This window comes from Lissotriton vulgaris, chromosome 6 (genome assembly GCF_964263255.1).
Source record: "Lissotriton vulgaris chromosome 6, aLisVul1.2, whole genome shotgun sequence".
Classification (NCBI taxonomy): Eukaryota; Metazoa; Chordata; class Amphibia; order Caudata; family Salamandridae; genus Lissotriton; species Lissotriton vulgaris.
The window spans coordinates 1303569487-1303590836 of record NC_141694.1 but is presented as its reverse complement, the minus strand read 5'-3'; the positions used below and the strand labels follow the sequence as shown (position 1 = coordinate 1303590836).

General features: G+C 46.1%; 1 protein-coding gene across 2 annotated transcripts in view; it reads right to left on the bottom strand.

The window, feature by feature from the left end:
- Nucleotides 1-21350, bottom strand: part of SLC18B1 (solute carrier family 18 member B1) — a 569858-nt gene that overhangs the window by 205253 nt on the left and 343255 nt on the right. For both annotated transcript variants that reach the window (XM_086925400.1, XM_086925401.1), the window contains exon 9: nt 12826-12917. In XM_086925400.1, coding sequence (XP_086781526.1) covers nt 12826-12917 — 92 coding nt within the window. The remainder of the gene's footprint in view (nt 1-12825; nt 12918-21350) is intronic.

Below are 21350 nucleotides of genomic sequence, written 5' to 3'. Positions count from 1 at the left end.
ACAGTGGGGGGTTAGGAGGGGTAGGGATATTAGCGTCTCTGGGCTGGAAGGGGGCAGGAGAGTTTGCACCTTAGGACAGTAGGGAGAGGGTAGTGACCTTAGCCAGTATGCCCCTTTACCATACATGCCTTTACCATAAACATTTGTGGTAAAAGCATGCACAGTAAAGGAATGTGCAGTTAAGATGCTGTAGCTATTCAGACCGCAATGTTTAGGCATGCCGGGTTGGGAAATTCGTGGTTGCATCCTACAACCGTACAAAAAGAATAGCAATTTAACTTATGCAGTACCTCAGAATGTATCATTAAGTCACAGAACCTTTTATGAAACACTTACACTCACTGGAAAATGTCACTTGAGATGTCATCAGTGATGCCATCAGTGATATCACTAACCATGTCATGAGTGATGTAACATATGCAGTAATAATCTGAGCCTCACTATAACGTCCCTGTAACCTTTGTTTAATATATAATATATGCACTGGTTTCAGGGATGTTATAATTAGAAATTATCATTTAAAAAACTTAGAAATTCACTGAAAAAAACACAGATTTCAGGAATATAAAATTACAAATTAGCATTTTAAAAACCTTAGAAATTCATGAGAAAAAACACAGGTTTCAGGGGCATTAGAGTTAGAAATTAGCATTTAAAAATCCTTAGAAATTCACTGAAAAATCCACATGTTTCAGGGATGTTATAGTTAGAAATTAGCAAAATAAAAAACCTTAGAAATTCACTAAAAGAACCACAGGTTTGAGGGACATTAGAGTTATAAATTAGCATTTTTAAAAACGTATAACTTCACTGAAAAAAAGCAAAGGTTACAGAGACATTCTAGTCGGCCTGATGTAATATCTACAGGAGGTACCAAGAGGGCTTCTTGGCCCCCAAGGTCCTTCATGAGTGAAGTAGACTTACTCCTCCAACCAGTAGTGCACCAGGAGGTGCGTTTGCGGAGAGGTGGAGAAAGGAGCGTGGCCCTTAAAAATCTCTTAGCAATCCCACTGTGTGGGACTTACTGGAGATAATAGGAGGGGTAGTGCTCCCGTCATCCCAAACTGTAATGTTCCAGGGCTTGGCACCCTTGGACATTGCCTGAGCCGACCCTGGAGGTGGCAGTCCACAGGGTCATTTATGGTTCCATGAGGGGGGCCATGCAGCCCCCTCCAACAATATTGAAGTCCTGGGGAGGTGTGCTCCCCAGAGCTGTGTGGGTCTGCTCAAGCCCCTCCACACTTTATTTTGTAATATAGCTCCAGGGAGGTGGCGGTCCCTAGGGCTCCATGGGGGGGGGTTGGAACCTCCAACACATCTATTCAATGTAGCCACAGGGAGGAGGTGGTACCCGGGCTGTGGGGACCAACATGGCCCCCTGCATTTAACAAAATTAGCCATGGGGAGTTGCTGGTCCCCGGTTCTGCATGGGGGCATGAGCATCCTCGCCTTTTTTTTAAATAAATCACTGAGAGGTGGAGGTCCCAGTGGCTGTGAAGGGTCTGTGTGGCCCCCTGAAATTAATGAACAGAGCCCCAGCGAGGTGGCAGTCCCCTAGGGCTGCATGGGCCCACCCGGGCCCCAGCATATATTTAGATAATAGCCCCTGGGACCTGGCCCACCTGGGGGTCTAATTAAACGAAGAGTGGGAGCTCGTGCTTAATTTTTTTTAAACATTTTGGTGGGATTCGCAGACTCAACATGACTCCTGCCCAACATTTTAAAATGAAGATGCTTTTTTGGGGCCTGGGTGTCCCTGTGCCCCCTCCCCCCCCTACAGGCCTAGGGGTCAGGGTGTTTCTACTCTGCCCCCTTTTCTTAATTTTTTTTATGTTTTTGAACCTTTTTCCTTGTGAAACGGTTCAACCGAGTCACAAGATGACTGCAAACACTTCCTGATTGGAACTGTTGGCAGCCAATCAGATCACAGGCTCAAGATCAGGAGGGTTTGCGGATCCTCCAAAGCCATATTTGTATATCTGAGAAATGTTTGCATTTCTCAGGAACTACTAAACAGATTTATACCATTTAACAAAAAGAGTGCACTCGGAACGAAGAGCTACATTTCTGCCAAATGTGGTGTAATTCAGTTCAGCAGTTCGGGTTGTAGCTGTGTCAACAGTTTCCTATGAAAATTTACCATGGAGAAAAAGCCTTTTGGGACCCTCTCTTTTTCTCGGCCCCCGCTTCACGAATCACTTCAAAACTTTCAACACAGCAGCTGAAGTGAGTGGGCCAATAGTTTTGAAAATTTAGTGAAGATTCGTCTTTCTTATGGAAACTAGCAACCAGATTCATGAAGGTACCATTCTGCAAATAGCAAATTGCGAAAAATTACGAATCACAGTTTGAGAATCGCAGAATGGCATTCATGTAGAAATGCGATGAAAAAAAGCGATTCACAATCGATCGCAATTGCCGATTGCGATCTTGCCGCAATCGCATATCAATCGCAGAATCGGCAATTTTCAATGTAGAAATTGCGACCTCGCAAATAGCGATATCGCTATTTGCGATCTCGCTAACTGCGAGATCGCAAAAACGGGAAGTCGCATTTCAAGCCCACTGATGACATCACAACCAGGAAGTAGGCTCACCACACCCACAAACAGAACACAGAGCCAGGGAGTGGCAGCAGGATACTGAGGAGCACCAAACCCTACACTGTGCAGCACCCCAGCTTGAAAAAAGTTTTCCAAGATGTCCCAGGTTGCAGCAGGGAGCAGTGGGCAGGAAAGAAAGCAGAAAATTAAGTTTTCTGAACTTGAACTGGAGCATCTAATTGAGGGGGTCTGCAAGGATCATGCCCGGCTCTTCGGAAAAGACTCCCCGAGGGTGCCAGAGGCAGATAAGCGCAGGATCTGGCAGCGCATCCGCGCTAAGGTCAATTCGGTTGGTGTGACCCAGCGGTCAATTGATGACCTAAAAAAAGCGCTGGTACGACCTGAGAGGTCGTTCTAAGGAGCGTATTGCGGAGAGGCTTGGGGAGCGACTGGCCACCGGTGGAGGGGAACCTGTAGCCACACCAAACACCCCATTGGAGGACCTGATAGAAGACACCATTGCGCCAGAAGCCTGCGCGGGGGTCATTTAGCTGGACTCGTCTCAACCCAGCCAACAATCTGAAGGTAAGTGCCATGCGACTGCGAACCTGTCCCCCAACAATGCCCTTAACTCCTGAGCTAGCAATATGACATCCCCAACAATGCAGCCCATGCACACCAAAAAAGCCCCATTCCATTGTGGTAGTTGTAGTGTAATCATGTACCCCCAGTTAGCCCAACACTGCCAGAGCAGTTAATGCAAAGTAAATCCAAAAGCCAGTCAGGGAAAGCAAGGCTGCATGCATGTATCAACATTGCTTGCGCAAGATACATAACATTAATCATGCACCCTTTCACAGTACAGGTGCAGTTGAGCAAGCCAGCACAGACAGCGAGGCCCTGCACATCGCTGAGAGCCAGGAGGACACTGAGGGTGAGGGCCAGTCCTCCCAACGACCCGGCCCATCACAGCCACCAGCAGTGCTCCCAAAACCACCACCCCGTGCGGACAGGGACACCCCTGCAGCCACAGCCGTGCAGCCAACACCCCAGCAAACAGCCACAGCAGTGGTACAGGCTCCACCACCAGCGCCTAGGAGGCAGACGAGGCGCACAGCTGGTGCCAGATCACACACCAGCGCTCTGAGGCGCCAGCAGCGTCAGGGCCCAGCAGGCACTGGCAGGGCACTTCAAATACCTGATCCAGGCCTGGCCATCGAACACCGCATGCTGGCGGTGCATCGCACACAGGCGCGTCACATGGCAGCATACTCACCCAGATGCAGGCGACAAGCCAAAACATAGCCCAGATGACCGCTGCAGTCCGGGAGAACAACCAGCTGCTGGTAGCCCAGCAGGACATGACCCGCTGACGCCACCGCCAACTACTGGCCTGCCTATCGGCTTACACAAGATCCAATCATGTAGTTGGGAATGCTACATCACAGCTGACACGCAGGTCACTCGCCATGCAGGGCCAGATGGTGCAGTGTTGCCAGGATGTGGCCAGGCCACTAGATCTACTTACCACAGCAGTGCTCGGCAGCCAGGCCACTGCCCATGGAGAAGCAGAGGGGGCTGAAGACGCAAGTGAGGCTGCATCAACAAACAGCAGTGCATCCTTGCCACCGATGCCTGCACGTCGCCGCAGCAGCAGGCCAACAGCAGCAACTAGGGCCAACACCGTCCCTCAGGATACAGAGAGACAACTTGGGGCGTCTCGTCGTAACCGACAGTGAGGACTCAGACACTCTGAGGGAGGCCATGCAGTAAACCCCTGCAAACCCACTACCCCAGCATGGGGAGGTATGGAGCAATACTCTCTTCATGAGACAGCAGAATAAGTAAAGGCCAATTTATTGTGCATAAACAATAAAGAGTAATGGTCCAACTTGAATCACACTCATGTCATTATTACATTTGTCATGCATGGGTGCAGTGTTTTGAGAGGGGAATGGGTGCACTAGAAACAGTTAATAGTGATGTGGTTGCGGTGCCTGTGTCCTTCAGCAGGATTTTCTCCGCGTGCATGACGTACATGTGGAGGCGGCCGGTTGTCACCTTCAGACTCACTGCCAGATATCTCCACTGGTATGATGCGCTTGGTAGCAATGTTGTGGAGTATTGCACACACGGCCACGATGCGGCAGCAGACCTCAGGTGTGTATTTGATGGCCCCACCAGTCTTGTGCAGTATGCGGAAAGGGCTCTTCAATAGGCCAAATGTTCTCTCAATGCAATTTCTTGTTCGTATGTGTGCAGCATTGTAACGGCGTTGCTGTCGTGTGGCAGGGTTGAGGTATGGGGTGAGGAGGTACTCACGTAGACCGTAGGCGCTGTCAACTGAGGGTATAAGCACAGGGTGAGTGCCTATTCTGCGCAGATACATGGTCAAAGTGTAGTATTTGGGGACATGTGTACTTACCTAGTGGTGTCCTTCGACGAACGCCTCCCCTTGCCAGTCGTGTGTGAATGCCGCTGTGCCGGAAGATGAAGGAGTCATGTGTGCTGCCCGGATATTGTGCCACTATGTCCGTGATGTAATTCTTTGCGTTGCACACCATCTGTATATTGAGGGAGTGGTAGGACTTGCGGTTGCGGTACATGTATTCCGTTTGTGCTGGTGGGCAGATGTGGATATGGGTACAGTCAATGCATCCAATTACATGCGGAAAATGTGCAATGTTGTAGAATTTCAGCTTGGTGTCATTTATGTCCTGTTGGGTGGTGGGGAATGAAATGTAGTGGTGTAGCCGGGTCAGCATTGCATCCAGGAAACTCCTTAGGCAGCGGGACATGGTGGACTGGGATATCCCCCCTGCGACGGCAACTATCCCCTGGAAGCTTCCGGAGGCCAGTAGGTGCAGGCTTCACAATACCTGCATATGGATGGGAACGGCATTGGTTCTCCTTGTTTATTTATTTTTTTATTTATTTATTTATGTGACTTTTAAAGCGCTACAATTACCCTTGGGTGTCTCGGCGCTAAGAGCTATGTATAGTACCAGTATCTTAAGGACAAGTAGGTTCTTAGTCTAAAAAGCTGAGGGCTTATTGAGAAAACAACCAAGTCTTAAGTTGCTTTCGGAAAGTGAGCAATGTGGGGCTGGATTTTATAATGAGAGGAAGGGAGTTCCATAATCTTGCTGCAGCAACACTGAAGCGTCTATCTCCCCAGTTTACTTTCCTTGTTCTGGGGGTTTGGAGCAAGAGAGCTGTGTTAGAGCGATGTTGGATGCTGCAGCAGGGGGTCTAGGTCCTGGATCAGCTTAATGATCATTGGGCTATTTAGGCGGTACTTAGCATAGATCTGCCCCCTGGTTTGGCCCAGAAGGGTGACCCGCTGACAGAATATCCGCTCCTGGATCCTACGCCTGTTCTGTGCTGCTCGCTGTAGCCTACGCCGCCTGACCACCAAGTAGAGTCCTGGCATTGTGAGAGTCCTCAGTCTCCAGCTGCATGTCCTTTAGTGTGTTTGGTCAGGCCTGCACCTGTTTGCAGTTAACTTTAATCAACTTTTTTTTTTTTTGCTGGTTACCACCTGGTTTGGGTTCTCCTTAAATAGCGCCTCGCAAATAGCAATTTTTGTGTTTTTCGCAATCTGCGATTTTTCATGAATGGCAATCGCTATTATTTAGCGAGTTCGCAATTGATTTAGCAGAATCCATGGTTTCTCGCTATTTCTAATTCGCACATGGGCTGGTTTCAGGATTCTGCGATTTTATTTGCGAAATCGCTATTTGTATTTAGCGATTTTGCAATTTTGGTACTTTCACTGTCATAAATTGCTTTTACTCAATTTGCGATCGCGATTGCTATTTCGCAGCTACTGCAATCGCAATTTGGCTTCATGAATCTGGCTGTAGGTCCCAACTGTAACTATCTACTGGCGCTAACCAGTAGGTCATATATATATAAATATATATATATATATATATATATATATATGCATACATATTAATATAACCCAGCCGCTATTGGGTAGAAATAGCAAGGGCTTGAAACACAGGAAATGTATTTTTTGTGATGCTAAAACCTTTGGCACAGTTTGACAAAAAGCTTCAGGGTGATCCATCAAATGGGGGTTAAGAAAACAGGGGGGTCCCAAAATGGAAAATCCCCATGCATTTTCCATAGACTTCTTAAGAAGATTGACTGCACAAACTGCTGAATGGAATGACACCAAATTTGCCAGGAAGCTAGTGTCTGATACACAGACTGTGCTTTTTGTGATTTGGTTTAAATACATTCAGTAGTTTTTGAGAAATAAAGGTTTACAAATATTTCGATATCCGGATGGTTGAGTTCGTGAGAGGCTCATAGAAATCATGCGGGAGCGCTAATTTAATAATGGAGTGTTTTTTTGGCCAATTCGCTCTCATGGGAGCAAGTGCTCTGATTGGCTGGCAACAACATCAAAAGAATGTTGCTGGCAGCCATTACAGGACTCTGGGACATAGTCCCCTGTCCTGAACAAAAACTAAAGAGATATAAGGGGGCAGGGTAGGATTGCCCTGCCTCCAATGCCCCATGGCCATGAACCAGAGGAACCCTCAGGAGGCAGAAAAAATTACACTTTTTGCTGCAATCCTAAAGGGCTCCAGCAGGAACTAAAGAAAAAAAAGGGAGCTCTGGGCAGCATTGGTTAATTACAAGGATGGTCATTATAGGCCCTGGGAGCCCACTCCTGGGGCCCTATTCCATAAGGGGTAGGGTATTTGACCCCCTTCCCCAAGCACATTATAAGCCCGGGGGAGCCTACCCCTAGGGACCAAATGTCCACAAAAGGGAAGGGTGCCATGGGGCATCAAAGGGCTCAGGTACCTCAACCCTGCAACTAATTACTTTAATTAAATAGGAAGGGGCATGGGGCCACCCGATCCAACCTCCTTGCGCCTTAGTTTCAGGGAAACATGTAACTTGCGATTGCAAGCGCAGAAAAATCTCGCAGGAGGTGTATTTTCCCCGCTCGCGCTTCCCAACTTGCCGTTGACGATCGCGAGCAAGGAAAAAAACTCTGCTCCGCTTTTTCAGTTTTTCAGTACTGTGCGAGCTCGGCTTAATGCCGAGTGCGGGAATCTCCGCAAACTCCACAAGCGGAGCGGAGTTCACACCCAGACTTAGAGTACACACTTAGGGGATAATTCCGATCTCAGTCAGAAGGGCTCCAAATTGGCTTCGGGTTTGCCGAATCTGATCCGGAGGCCTTGTTTCTGACCGACTCGTTCTCTTTTCCGAACGACCAAGTACAATGCCTGGAAGCCATTAGGGCTGACTGAATTGCTTCCGGAAGCCATTTGGCAGCGGTCTAGCCTTTCTAGAGCTGATTTTTCAGCTCTATTTACTTGGTTTTCGAACAAGCGAATATGATAACTGATTCAGACAGCCTTACCGATTCGGTTTGCATTAAATGAAAAGGCTGCCAGAATTGGTCTTTGGGGGCCCGTAGCAGGCCCCCTACACCCATGGCCCACCGAATTGGGCCCGTGGGGTACCCATGGGTCCCCTCTTTTGGAACATGCACAGTGTGGAATGCGCCATGGGGGGCCCGCCACAGGGTGCACAATTTTCCCCAGCCATTCCTTTCTTCAATGGGAGCCTTTGTTCATGTTTGAAACACAGGCTCCCATTAAAGTCAATTTGAGTCCGACCAAATCATATCCGAATACAAATGGGTGCATCGTACTTGGTTGGTCGGATTCCCCAGATCCGAGTCATACGGAAAGCGTTACGGAACCGAGTTGGTCAGTATGGTTTCCGAATGAGATCAAAATCCGTCCCTAAGTGTGCCCCCAGCAAGCGGGAGCTTTAAAAATGCTCCCGCCGGCTGGGAACAGACTTGTGATCTGTTTTCCTGCCCACACTCATGTGGGCGTAGAATCAGATAAAAAGCTTGTAACTGTCCAAAGAGAGCAGCAGAAATAGCTACTCCCTCCGGGGGAGCAATGCTGGCTCCTGCAGCATTTGAGGAACTACCTGGGGCTGTGGGGGCTTTGGGGTTTTCCCATGGCCTCCAAAGTGAGTGCTGGGTGCCGTGGGTGGACACCGTAGCACCCACCTATTTAAAATAGAATCCCCAGGGAATGGGGTCCCTGGGGGAATATAGGTTCAGGAAGGGGGCCAGAAGGCCCCCCTCCCCTTTAAGTTAAATATGGCTTTGTAAGATGGGGTCCACGGGGCCTGATGAAGTTTGGGGAGGGGGTCACTTGGCCCGCTTTAAATTGTGAACAATTCCCTGCTGTGCATGACCAAAGGCATGTGACTGGCTGCCTGTGGGCAGTTGGAAGCAGGGCCTGGTTGCAAACAGGCCTGTGGCTAACCACATACCAAGCATGACCAAAGGCCATGTGTGGCATGGGCTTGGCTGCCTCTGGGTGGCTGCCTGTGGGGGGTTGGATGCAGGGCCACCCTGACATTATCATCCACAATGTCTATAAAAGTTCAGTGAAACAGCGCTGTTCCACAAATAAATTAACTGAAATACTTTTCTTTTGAACACCTCCATGGGTCTGCCATATGGAACATTTATGTTCTTTCCAGAGGTGAAATAAGATTAGAGGTATACTCATGGCCTCTTTTAACAGGAATATTGTTATGTTTTAATAAGTTTCTAAATCAGGACAAAGAAACCATATCTCAATATGGAAATGTAACCCCTTGTTACCTGTATCACTTAGCAATCATACTGTAGTCCAGTCTAGGAGAGATGTCAATAGTAAGTGGCAAATAGGTGTGGTTAAAATTGTGATCTAAAGTACAAACTGGTTGGTCACAGTGCTTGTTAAACAAAGTCGGCTTCACAAGCTTAGAGACAGAACCATAGCAAAATGACATTGGACAAAAAGAAAAATCGACCATTGAATACAGTAATGGCACATGAATTTAGGACACCCTTAGAAAAGTAGGTTTTATAAACTGAAGTCTTGCTAGAATCCAGCAAAACATCCAAGGATCTCTAAAGCTGTGTGAATCTTCCCAGGTGTGAGTTAACCACTTAGCACCAACTTATGTGTCTGGCGGTGAGAGGACCGCCAGACCCGTAGTGACGTGGCACCGACGATTCTACTGCCCTATCATAACTTGGGCGATTGGACCGTAATTGGAACTCTGACTCCACCAGAAAATGGTGGTGCTGTGGTCAGGGCCTATGTAATTTGCAGGTGGTGCTGTTGCGGTACCACCATGCATATTACAAGTTTCAGGACAACCAGCAGTTTCATTGAAGTCTTTCCTCCATATAAAGGCTGGCAGTGGTAAAACAAAGGGGGCCCTACAGTACTCCCTGTGCCCCCCTCAGCCTGGGATGCATCTAGGGGGGCGTAACATGTATCCCCTTTTGTGCATGCATCCAGGTTCCTGCATGGCATGGACTTTCGAGTCCATTCGATGCAGGAACAAGTGGTGGCTTTCCATTGCGTGCCTCTTTTGAAAGATGCACTGCAGCGAGACCGCCACGCTGCCCACCCGCAAGACCACAAAATTGGTCATAATATGGCTGGTGGGCGGCATTGACCTTCGCTGGAGCTGTGGGCGTGGCAGCTGGCAACGCCACGCTAGCACTCCTCCATTAGTCATAATTAGGCCGAAAGTGGTGTTCAGTCACTTTTTCTTTCCCTATTCTGGGTCCAAAGTCCTATAAATTACCCTGCCACCTAATCTCCTAGAAACGTTAGTTTTTGGTTTACTATGTAGCAAGCATTTGATTCTTTGGATTTGATGGCATCCTAGATTAATAAGGAAGAGGATGTGATATGTTGGCCAGAGCTGTCAACTTAGAAACTGGGAAACCAGATCTGATTACCTGCATCAGCTCAACAGCCTGTGATTCTGGGTAAATGACTTAATATCCCAAAGCCTAAAAAAAAGGGCTCTGATGTGTAATGTAACTAGTGTTCACATAAAGCGCCCCAATCTCCTTGGGCCAAGTTCACTCCATATAAAACTGCAAAAAGTGTGCCCTTAAACAGCAATTTTGTACAAGATAGGGAAAATATACGAGAGCTAGTAAGGAGTATAACATTATATTGGTCCTTTTGTGTTCACCATCAGCAGACACTAAGATTCTCGTTGAAATTCGTCTGATTCTTTTTGAGACTGTAAAGACTCTATCCAGGAGCATCAGACTGACACATACGGGGTTAGGAAGGAATATTCGGGCACATGCATCATTGTCAATTGCATTCGCAAACGGTGCGAATCGCAATTTTCGGCCGTTTGCGAATGCAGTTGACAAAATTGGGATGCGTCATGTTTTTCGCAATTTTAGAAATCGCAATCACGTTGCGATTTCTAAAATTGCGATTGCATTTAAGAAATCGCAATTTGAGATTTCTTAAATGCAATGCATGAACATTTTAAATTTGCGAATTCGCAAATAGGGAGAGGTAAATTGCCATGAAGTTGACCTTCATGGTAATTTGGGAAAACATTCAAAAAAGCACAAAAGTGCATTTTTGAAAGTTTCATTTTACATACACACATGCCCTTGGGGCATGTGTGAGTGAAAAATGCACTTAAAGTTATATTTCAGGGGTGCAGAGGGAGGTTCTTTGAACCCCCTCTGCACCCTTGAAATTGCATTTTCAATTTGCGATTCACAAATTGCGAATCGCAAATTTAAAATGACTTCCCATTCATTCCTATGGGCCTCTAGGCCCATAGGAATCAATGGGAAGGGATTCCTTAATTGCGATTCGCAAATTGTGAATCGCAATTAAGGGAATTTAAGAAATCGCAAAAAAATTGCCATTTCTTGGTGCATAGTCATTTGCGATTTCTTAATTGCGATTCCTTAATTTTCGCAATTAAGAAATCGCAAACGGCAACAATGATGCATGTGGCCGATTGTCACTCCTTTTAAAAGCTGTGGCTAGATTGAATCCTGTGGCTTTCAAGAGTGAATGTAAAATATGACAGATCTATCACATATACAGAGTCAAAGCAGAATTAGAGCTTGAGAAGAAGTTTTCTGAAAATAAAGGTTTATTAATGGAAACAATAATGGTGGAAGTCAAAAGTTTCCATTAGCCAGTCCATTAGGACTGGAGAACAACTCATGGGAGACTGCTGGATCCCCAACACTGGTTGCCAGCCTTTACATTGTCAAGAGCAGGAGGTTGTGGAGAACTCTAGGAATACAAAACATTACGCCCTGCAGAAATTGGGTGCGTGCATTCAGCCGCATTATGGGCCTCATTTATGAGAAATGACGCATCCCTGCGTGAAAGCAGCGATGCGTCACTTCTCAGTGCGCACTCCTTGCGACATTCCTGATGCGTCATATTTAGTGTATGATGCATCATGTCGCAAGGAGTTACAGATACGTCAGTATTTCTGACGTATCTGTAAGCGCAAAAGTGACGCATTGCTGGAGTGTGTCACAAAAGTGATGCAACTCCAGCAATGTGTCCTTTCACATGGGGCAAGCCCCATGTGAAAGGGCCTGCGTCAGTCTTACGCCTGCTGTGAGGCAGGCGCAAGATTTTAAAGCAACAGGGTCCTAAAAGTGATGCAGTGAAATCTCATAGATTTCACAGAGTCACTTCTACGACCCTTCCTTGCGTCAATACGCCCCCTTGCATACATTATACCTGGCGCAGGTATAATGCGGCGCAGGGGTTTACAAAGGGACGAGACTATCTAGATGCGTCACTTTGTAAATATGGCGCAACAAGGCGCATTTTTTACGCCACTGGTGCGTCACAAAAAGTGACGCACCGGCGGCGTAAAAGTGACGCACAGCCTCATAAATGAGGCCCCATATGTTTACTCTGCTCTGGGAACTAACTGCTGTAGTTACTCATTGAACTGGCAATGTGATCATGTATGAAATCTCGAGTTTGACGTGAAAAGTCTGTCTTTTGAAGTACCACACTGAAGGTCATTAAGTATTATGGCTATAGCACAGTATCTAAGGCTAAAGAAAACCACAAGGCTGTCGTTTAGTGACAAATCGGGTATAACAGCTGACCGTAGAGAAATGGATGCAGCGTGGATTCCAGGGCAAATGTACAGCATTTAGAGCAACTTACATATCCTGATTTAACAGTCCTTTTTAAATTATAATATTTTGCACGTCACAAAACCATTAAAAATATTTTTCATTTTATTTTTCGCAAGTGTATCTAAAATTAATCATTTTTCTGTCTGTTAGAATCAATGTGTAATCAGCAGGTCTCCTTTCCTCCACATATTCAGCAAATAGTAAACTGCTGTATTTCACAATCGCGTGGCCTTTTAACGTTGTGGTGTAATTAAAACACAAAAAATGAAGAGAATGTACCTTTTAATGTGCAAGAAAGGGGCCGGTCCTAAGAGGGCAAAACAAGCAGCTGTCCCCAAGCAACCAATAACAAGAAACCATTTCTGGAGCACCTAAAAATGAAAAAGAATCTCTTAATTGCACATTTATAAATCCTTCTTTGTTTTCCTTGCCATATTTTCCTGTTGACACTTCAAAGCATTTAAACTAGGGCACCAGCTGCCAACAGCCACACTGTATTATTCACTTAAAAAGAATAACCACTTTTGTTTTCATTAAAATTCCACTTCTGGTGGAACAGATATGGAACAATATCTATGTGTTATAATTACTATACGGTTGGTGGCTAATGGTTCGAATGGAATGGTTTGAAGATTAAACAACATTCCCACGTTACATATCTTTGTGCCTAACATTTTCTTTAAAGAAAAAAATATAGGGGCCGATTTCGCTGTTGGGCGGAAGCTGGGACTGACCGACTTCTGGTCGGTGGTCCCAACCGCCTCATTAGGATGTGACCAAACACTAGTTTGGTCGCATTCCTGCATTTGCCTATAGGAGCATGCATTATGGCCATAATACATGCTCCCATTGAGAAATGTGAGGTGCAGCTCATAGGTGCCCCTCTGGCTCCAACCAAAAACCGCAAGCACCAGGGGGACCTGCTGGAGGCCCCAAAGCACGCTTTCCAACATGGTTTCCAAATCGGACAGGCCGCATGTAAACCATGCTGGAAACCATGCATCGTAATCTCAAGGGTGGAAAGGCCCGCCCTTGAGATTACTGCCGGCTTCCAAATGGCTTGAGGAGCCAGTCGCAAGCCAGCCGGAATAACCAGCCGGTTTATTTTCCGACCACCTAGATCATAATTAGACAGTCAGAAAGTAAACTGAGAGGCCTTTCACAATGCGGCCCTGATGGCTCCGATCATTGGTCATAGCCTTTTCGGGCCGCATTGTAATCGCCCCTTAATGTTATCAAACCCAAACAAAACTTAAATGCAGATGAAACTAATTGTGCATGCAAGCGGTCTTGGCCTCTGACAAAAAATCAAAATGTAGGTGCCGAGAGTGGGGGGCTTTGGTGGATCACAATAATTTCATCAATACACCTTCATTAAAAGAAATTCATGCCATTTCACAGGAGTTTAGAGTTTTTTCATTCTCTATTCAGAAAGTCTTGTTTTACCCTGAAATTGACCCTGTATCGGAGAAACCAACATGTCAAGCATTCTGTCCAGCGCTGAGACAGTAGAAATAGTTAAATGGCAAAAGCAAGGTACGCAAGTATGTGGAATCGAAAGAGTAAGTATACAGTCAGGCTTATGCATTGCAGTGCACTGTGTTAAGCCCTTCTACCAAAATTTTTTAAAAGGTCAATGTAACAGAAAATATGAGAAGCTCAAGCAACAATATAATAACAGGTAAATTGACTGCGGGCACCAGTACAAGTCAAAATTGGTTTATTTTCTTCGACTTTTAAACAAAAACAGATCTTTTTTATCACACCTAACTGAAAAATTACTTTCACCTTTATTTCAATTAAAATCCATAGCCTTCAAATAAGCACGATTCATAAAATTCAGCATCTGGTGACAATTCATAACACCATTCAGATTTACGAAGACATTATCACAGTATATAAACAATCTAAACAATGTGTTAAAAACAAATACTAAAATACCAGGGTCATACGACTCTTTACGTGCAACAATTTCAATGGGACAGCTCAATGTGTTCTAATTCATATCTTTTTCTAATGACCAAAGATACTTTTATGTGATTGGATATTGCACTACAAATATCAGGGGTAGCCAATGATTGCCAATATTTAAAACCATCACCATATGTACAAGAGCGGATTTTCTTTAACAATGGAATTATAAATGTGCTCCTTGCCGTTTTATATAGAGTGCAAAATAGAATAAAGTGCAGAGTGCTTTGGCTTGTTGGGGTTGCTGACTCGCCGGTTGCTTTGTTTTCCTGTCGGGCGGGAGCCCTTTGCTGTGCTTGCTGAATCACGCTTGAAGCATGCCAGGACCTGGTTGCTTGTTCCCCCCGCCGCCGCTATTTACAACAAGCGGCCGCAGAGAGGGGGGACTACAAGCCCCACAATTCCTGCTGGTTCCTCCCCGCCCACCCACGCCGACTTGCGTGCCTGGAGCCGCTAAAACACCGCAGCTCCCTCCGCGTCGCGGGACGCGCGCGGGCGATGCTAGGCGAAGCCCAGGACAAGGGCGGGCCCGTTTAAGCCCGTTCAAGACCGGATAAGGACGGGACGGGCCACCCCTCTGACACCTGTCACAGCACTAATAAGGTCAGTGTTACACTGGAAAGAATTCAGAAGCTAATTATTTACTAACTGTCACCGAACCAAGCATCACGCAAGGTATAGAAAGGATGGCTACCTCACCAGATGGTGGTCCTAGCAGCAGGAAATCAACGGGTGGATCATTACTAGGAACCCTAGATAACTTTCTCATAAGGGTATCAACTGCACTTGCCAAGGATATAGAACTTACCGAGAAAAGACTATCCTTGGATACATCCTTCCACAAAAGGTCTTCCATGGGCCCCCTGGCAAATGCCAGATCACCAACACATTTACAACTCGACTCACAGGGTACGCTTCCTCCATCGGGAGTGGCAATTACTTCTTCACTCCAACCAGTAACTATCATGAACATAAGTGATAACTCTCCAAGAGAAGGAGCTCCCAGCAGCAAAACGGTTAGAGGCCCATCCCCTAAAATCAAGACTTGATCTGCTGACCAAGTAAAAGCAATTGTGGTTCAGCCAAAGGGGAGGGTGCAAGCAAAAAGGAAACACCCTGGGCCACAAACGAATGCTGGAGGGAAAAAAGCAAGATCTTGAAAAAGTATTGTTCCTCCTGATGACCCAGCAGCGACGTCACCAATCAGCCCCGTACTAGTGGATAGGGCTGATAGAAGTGGGCAGAGAAATCATTTGGACAATAGGGGGGAGGATCCCTATTTGGATTTGGATCCTTCTTTCTGGAAAAGACTGGAGTGCACCTTTAAGAAATTGTGTCACCCATTGCATGAACGGCTGGACTCTATTGAAAACAGATTGGTGTGCCTTGAACTTTCATTGGTATCAGTTTAGAAACAGGCAGGACCAAGTCGCAGTGCTCATATTGCAAGGCCAAAAACACCAGTAGACAATGGTCCAACTAATTCTAATAGTGGTACCTGGTTAGGCCAGACAGCAAGGCCAATCTTGGCTGCTGACAAGGGGGAAACTACCAATACACAACCCGGTGTTCTGACAGGAGTGGGAAATATACACCAAGTTAGTGGGTCGCCACAAATTACTTTGTCTCGGACAGATGCTTCCCCGGTACTTAACCATATAGGGGTAGGAGCAAAGCCATTGAGTAAAGAGAGAAATCAGGGTGCTGGAACTAAGTTGAAGGATAGACAGCTAAATTTGCCTGCTTCAACCAGAGCTCACAGCCTCCCCTACCTTATATTGATGTCCCTCCTCAATCAGCCCCCTTTGTGGTAGTCTTGGTAGGGGTCCCCCCACTAGCTTGTGGGAAACGAGAATCATACCTAGACTTAAAGCATAAGTGTATCTTCTGGCTTAATAAGTACCGCCCATTGCCAGCTAATATGCAAGCTGAAATTATGGGTGCTAGGAGAGTCAATTGGATAGGCAAGGGATGCAACACAGTAGCAGGAAACTGTATCATTATTAATATCAGAGACCAGATATGTGTCAACTTTATTTATAACTGGCCTCAAAATGATCAGTCCATTGGGATACAAGCCTTACCCGTGGCTTATTTCTATGGCCCCTCTACTCCGGCTTCCTTTGAGAGGGACATGTTTTCTCAGGGAACTGTACCAAACTTCTGTCCCTTAGGGAACATAAGGTTGTTTAACAGATTCCAGGCTTTGTCAGGGTTAGGGGATTTTTATTGACAGTATGAGCCACAAAGGTCCATCCCGGGTAGTAGTGGCGGGGATGGAACGGAGGGGATGGAGACTGGGAAAGGGAATGTGTCCGCTCAAAGCAGCAAAGATGAAGGGTTGGATGAGGCTGGCCAAAGTAGCACATGTGATATCTCTATTGAGGCACCAGATGTAGATCAGTCCTTGGACAGGCAGTGTAATGCACATCATGGCACAGGGGGACGTCCCGTATGGGGTGAATTGGCCACAACTGCTGACGGACCACTATGTCAGACATCGTTGGTCTCATGGAATGTGGCAGGATTGGGGTCTAAACTTAACTCGCAGGCCTGGGCAGATTTCATTGACCGCTTTGACATTTGTTTGTTTCAAGAGGTTTGGGCGGTTGAACCAATGTTTAGAGTGGGTTATTTGAATTTTTTTGTCCCTACTGTAAAAAAAACTAAAGGGCGACCTATGGGGGGTCTAGTGATATGTGTCAAGCATTCCTTAAAATGTTATATACCCAGATGCTCCCTATTGTAAGTAATGACATTCTTGGTGTTAGATTCAGTTTCCCTGCCAATTTAGAAATCAAAATTTATAATGTTTATGCCAGGGGGCTTCAAGGGGTAAGAAGTCTGAAGTTGTGGCAGAACTGGATACATTACTACAGGCTACCCCCAATAACATAATGTCATTGATTGCCGGTGACTTTAACACCACTTTTGAACCCCTTGGTTTGGATGATATACACTTAACAGAGGAGGAGGACGCTAGGTGGGGAGTTCCTCAGCTCAGTACCAAACCCATAAGAAAATGGACCGAGGCTGCTATTCAGTTAAAGGGCCTATGTATGGAAAACGAGCTGAGGGCTGCCAACGGGCGCACATTGTCAGACAAAATGGGAAAGGAAACTTTCGACAATGGTGCCAGGGCAAGTAACATTGATTATTTACTTGTCCCCCTCAAAATGTGGTCTACCCTCCTTGACATGGAGGTAGTGACTCGTATTGAAAGTGACCACAATCCCCTGATTGCAATGTTTAACCTGGGTATTCATACAGTGGCTGATGCTCATGAGGGGTATATTCTCCTGGATTTAGTCTTGGCAAATGATGAGTGCCATCTTAAATGGTGTCAAGCTGCAGAGCATCAGGAAATTATTGGTAATAATTAGGGAGACCTGGAAGGGGCCCTAAAGACTATGGAGGAAGCCACCTTGAATGGATCTCCCCTTATTTTTTTCTTCGAGGCACACAATAGGCTCTTCAGTAAATTGAAAACATACTTTTGTAAGCCTAGCTTAGGTAAAAGAAGAATTCAAACTAAAAAACCAGAGAGCTGGTATGACGGCTCCTTCCGCCAAGCTAGGAGAGAGCTGGGTCTAGCCTTAAAGTCCAAAGACATGGGTACAATAAGATTGGCTCGTGTGAACTATAGGCTCAAGCAACACACTGCCAAAAGGGATTGGGAGGGCTTGTTGCAGGATCTTAAAGTGGCATGTTCTGCAAAGAACCCCAAACTTTTCTGGGAATTTTTTAAATGGGACAGGGGAGGACATCGTGAGAGCCCTCATAATAATGTTGGCCGAAACTCTTGGGGTGACTACTTCAAGCCCCAATATGCCAGTACAGTTACTGGTATTAGCGAAGGAGCTTTTGTCCATACTGTGTATAAGGAGCCTATCTTCTATCTGGGAGAAGTGGATAGGGCATTGGACCAAGTCACTGAGGGTTGTGCTACTGGCATGGATTGTGTCCCCGCAGATCTATTCCTGAATAACAGAGGGCGTTGGCGATTATATATCTTTTATGTGGCAAATGCCATAGCCCAAGGGATGGAAGTCCCTAACACATGGAAAGAGGCAGAAATAGTGCCGGTGTATTAAAAGGGTGACAAGTCGCTTGCAGCCAATTACAGGCCAATAAGTCTAATTGACTGCTTACAAAAAATCACGGGACGGCTGGTTTTGGGCAGAATCCAGACCTGGATGGATAATGATAATATTTTGAACCACCTCCAGGCTGGTTTCCGCCCAAAAACAAGTACCATAGACCAGGTTTTCCACTTTATCATGTTATGTTGGTGTACCGTGGTCCTGGAAAAGGGTACCTTGTATGCCGTTTTTGTAGACCTAAAAGCGGCTTTTGACCTGGTCCCTCGCAATACATTATGGAAAGTCCTAGCAGGGCTGGGGATGGCACCCGAATTGCTGAGCTTGATTATCTGCCTACATGAGGGTACCTTCGCTCGGGTTCGGTGGGGTCGCCAGGGAGAGGTTACGGAGCCCTTCCCGGTGGAGCGGGGAGTGAGGCAAGGTTGCGTTATGGCGCCAACCTTGTTCTCGCTCTTTGTGAATGGGGTTGCAGATTTTCTCTCCCTGGTCCCGACTGATGCCCCTGCAATGTCTGGTGAGCTGGTCCCGATCCTCATGTTCGCAGACGACACTCTCATCATTTCAAAGACTCCGAGCGGACTCCAGCAAGCACTGAAGCATTTCAAAGATTTTTGTCTGGATAGGGGCTTAGAAATAAACACGGCAAAAACCAAGTATATGGTCCTGACCAGCCATAAAACGTGCGGGACAAATAGACCTTTTAGAGGGTTGATTAATATGAATGGTTCCCAGCTGGAGCGGGTAGATGCCTTCACCTACCTGGGGGTTACCCTTCAGAGAGATCTGGGGTGGTCCAGCCAATTAGATATTGCAGTGCTAAAACTTCGTCAGCAGGCAGGCATCCTTTTGAAAAATGTTTCCTCTTCAACAACAAAACCCATCAGCCCTTTATTGGAAGTATACGGGATGAAGGTGTTAAGTTCGGCCCTTTATGGAGCCGAACTCTGGGGATTTGAAGATCTAAGAAAGCTAACGCTAGCAGAAAATGAATTTCTGCAAAAAGCTACTAGCGTTCCCATAAGTACCCCGTTAATACCGCTAATGTGGGACCTTGGAAAAAAGGCGGTCCAGGATCTTGCCTTTCTGCGGCCATTACTTTACTGGTGCCGTTTATGGACCACAGAAGAACTGCAGCATTATGCTCAGGGCCTAAGGGAGATAATGGCTAAGGATACGTGCCAAAGAATACATTGGCTGAAGGCCATTAGATCGACACTCTTCAAACTGGGAATGAGGGATCTATGGGAGGACCCGGAAAACGCTGCATTCCCCTCTAAAAAATCACTAAAAGAAAAGTATTGGGAGATGGAGATTACAGAAGAGAGGACAGAGGGTCTCTCCTCGCACTTAACAGGTTGTTTCATGGATGTCAAAGCCCAACCAAAACTGGAACAATATTGGGACATTATTGGGAAACAACAGGATCGCAAGCTCTATTTTCAGCTTAGGGTAGGCGCACTCCCAGTAAGATCTTTCACAGTAAAATGGGCAGGCAAAAATGGTAACGACAGATGCCCTAAGTGTGGGGAGGAACAAGAGTCATTAAGCCATTTTCTATTCTTCTGTCCCCTGTATACTGCCCCCAGATAGATGTGGATCAAGCCTATATGTAAATTGCTTGGGATACACAGGCAGGGTGAGGCACTGAGAATCCTATCTACAGACCCGACGCCTAGAATTACTGTTGCCGTGGCTAAATTCTTGAGATGGGCTTGGGTAATACGCACAAAACAGATAGCGGTAACTATGTGAAGATTAAGCTGCTTTCGCCTATGTATACTAGGGGTAATTCTTGTGAGTTTTTGTGCAATAACCCTCTGGACCAAATGTATACTGATGAAATTGATCTTATGTAATTCGACAATAGTCTATTGTAGTTTAATATTCCTTTTAAATATTTAATGTACGATTTTTTAATGGCTTTTTTAACTAATATTTGTGCATTTTATGTATACTTTTATGACTTAATTGTCGAATGAAGTTTATGAAATGTAAGAAACGCTTTGGCTTGAAAGGTTATCACATGGGCAACAAGAGAGATCGTTCGTCCAACCGCACTGGTGTGGAAACGCAAGCAAAAAATGCACAATACCTAACCGAAATGTAGTTAAGTAAAATCTAATGTGCGAGTTAGTGGTAAAATTATATATATATATGATCATGGCTACTGTGACGTAGCCGAAACGCGTCATGCTGGCGACAAGGGGTCAATAAACCACCTTTAAATTCATCTACAGCGCTGTGGTGTGGTCTGTATCTGTTTTTCTACATTGGAATCCAGATCCGAGTGGGAGGTGTCGCAGTTTGGATCATATATATATATATATCAAACCTCCAAATTGCCACCAGACTGCGCCGGACTCTCTCGGGGTGGGTGCTCAAAGAGGCGCTCGTGGCTGCACCCCAAAACACTCTCGCTCACGTCCCTCACCACTGCAGAGGGAAAAGAGCACCACGGCAACACAGGTGAGCTGTCAAATTCCTTTAATTCAGGCGTTGTGCATGACGCGTTTCGTTTATGAAAAACTTCCTCAGATGCCGCCCGGAATCTTGCAAGTGCTTCCCCGCCCATATTTAAAAGCAGATTGTCCCACTGCGATTGGTCAGAACACTGCTGGTCACGACGTGCTGGGTAGCCGCAAACACCAGAACCTAGATTCGCGTGGAGCAGACACTCAAGTAAGTACAAACCCATGTGGGCGTGGTCTGCTCCCTTCTCCCCAACGTTGA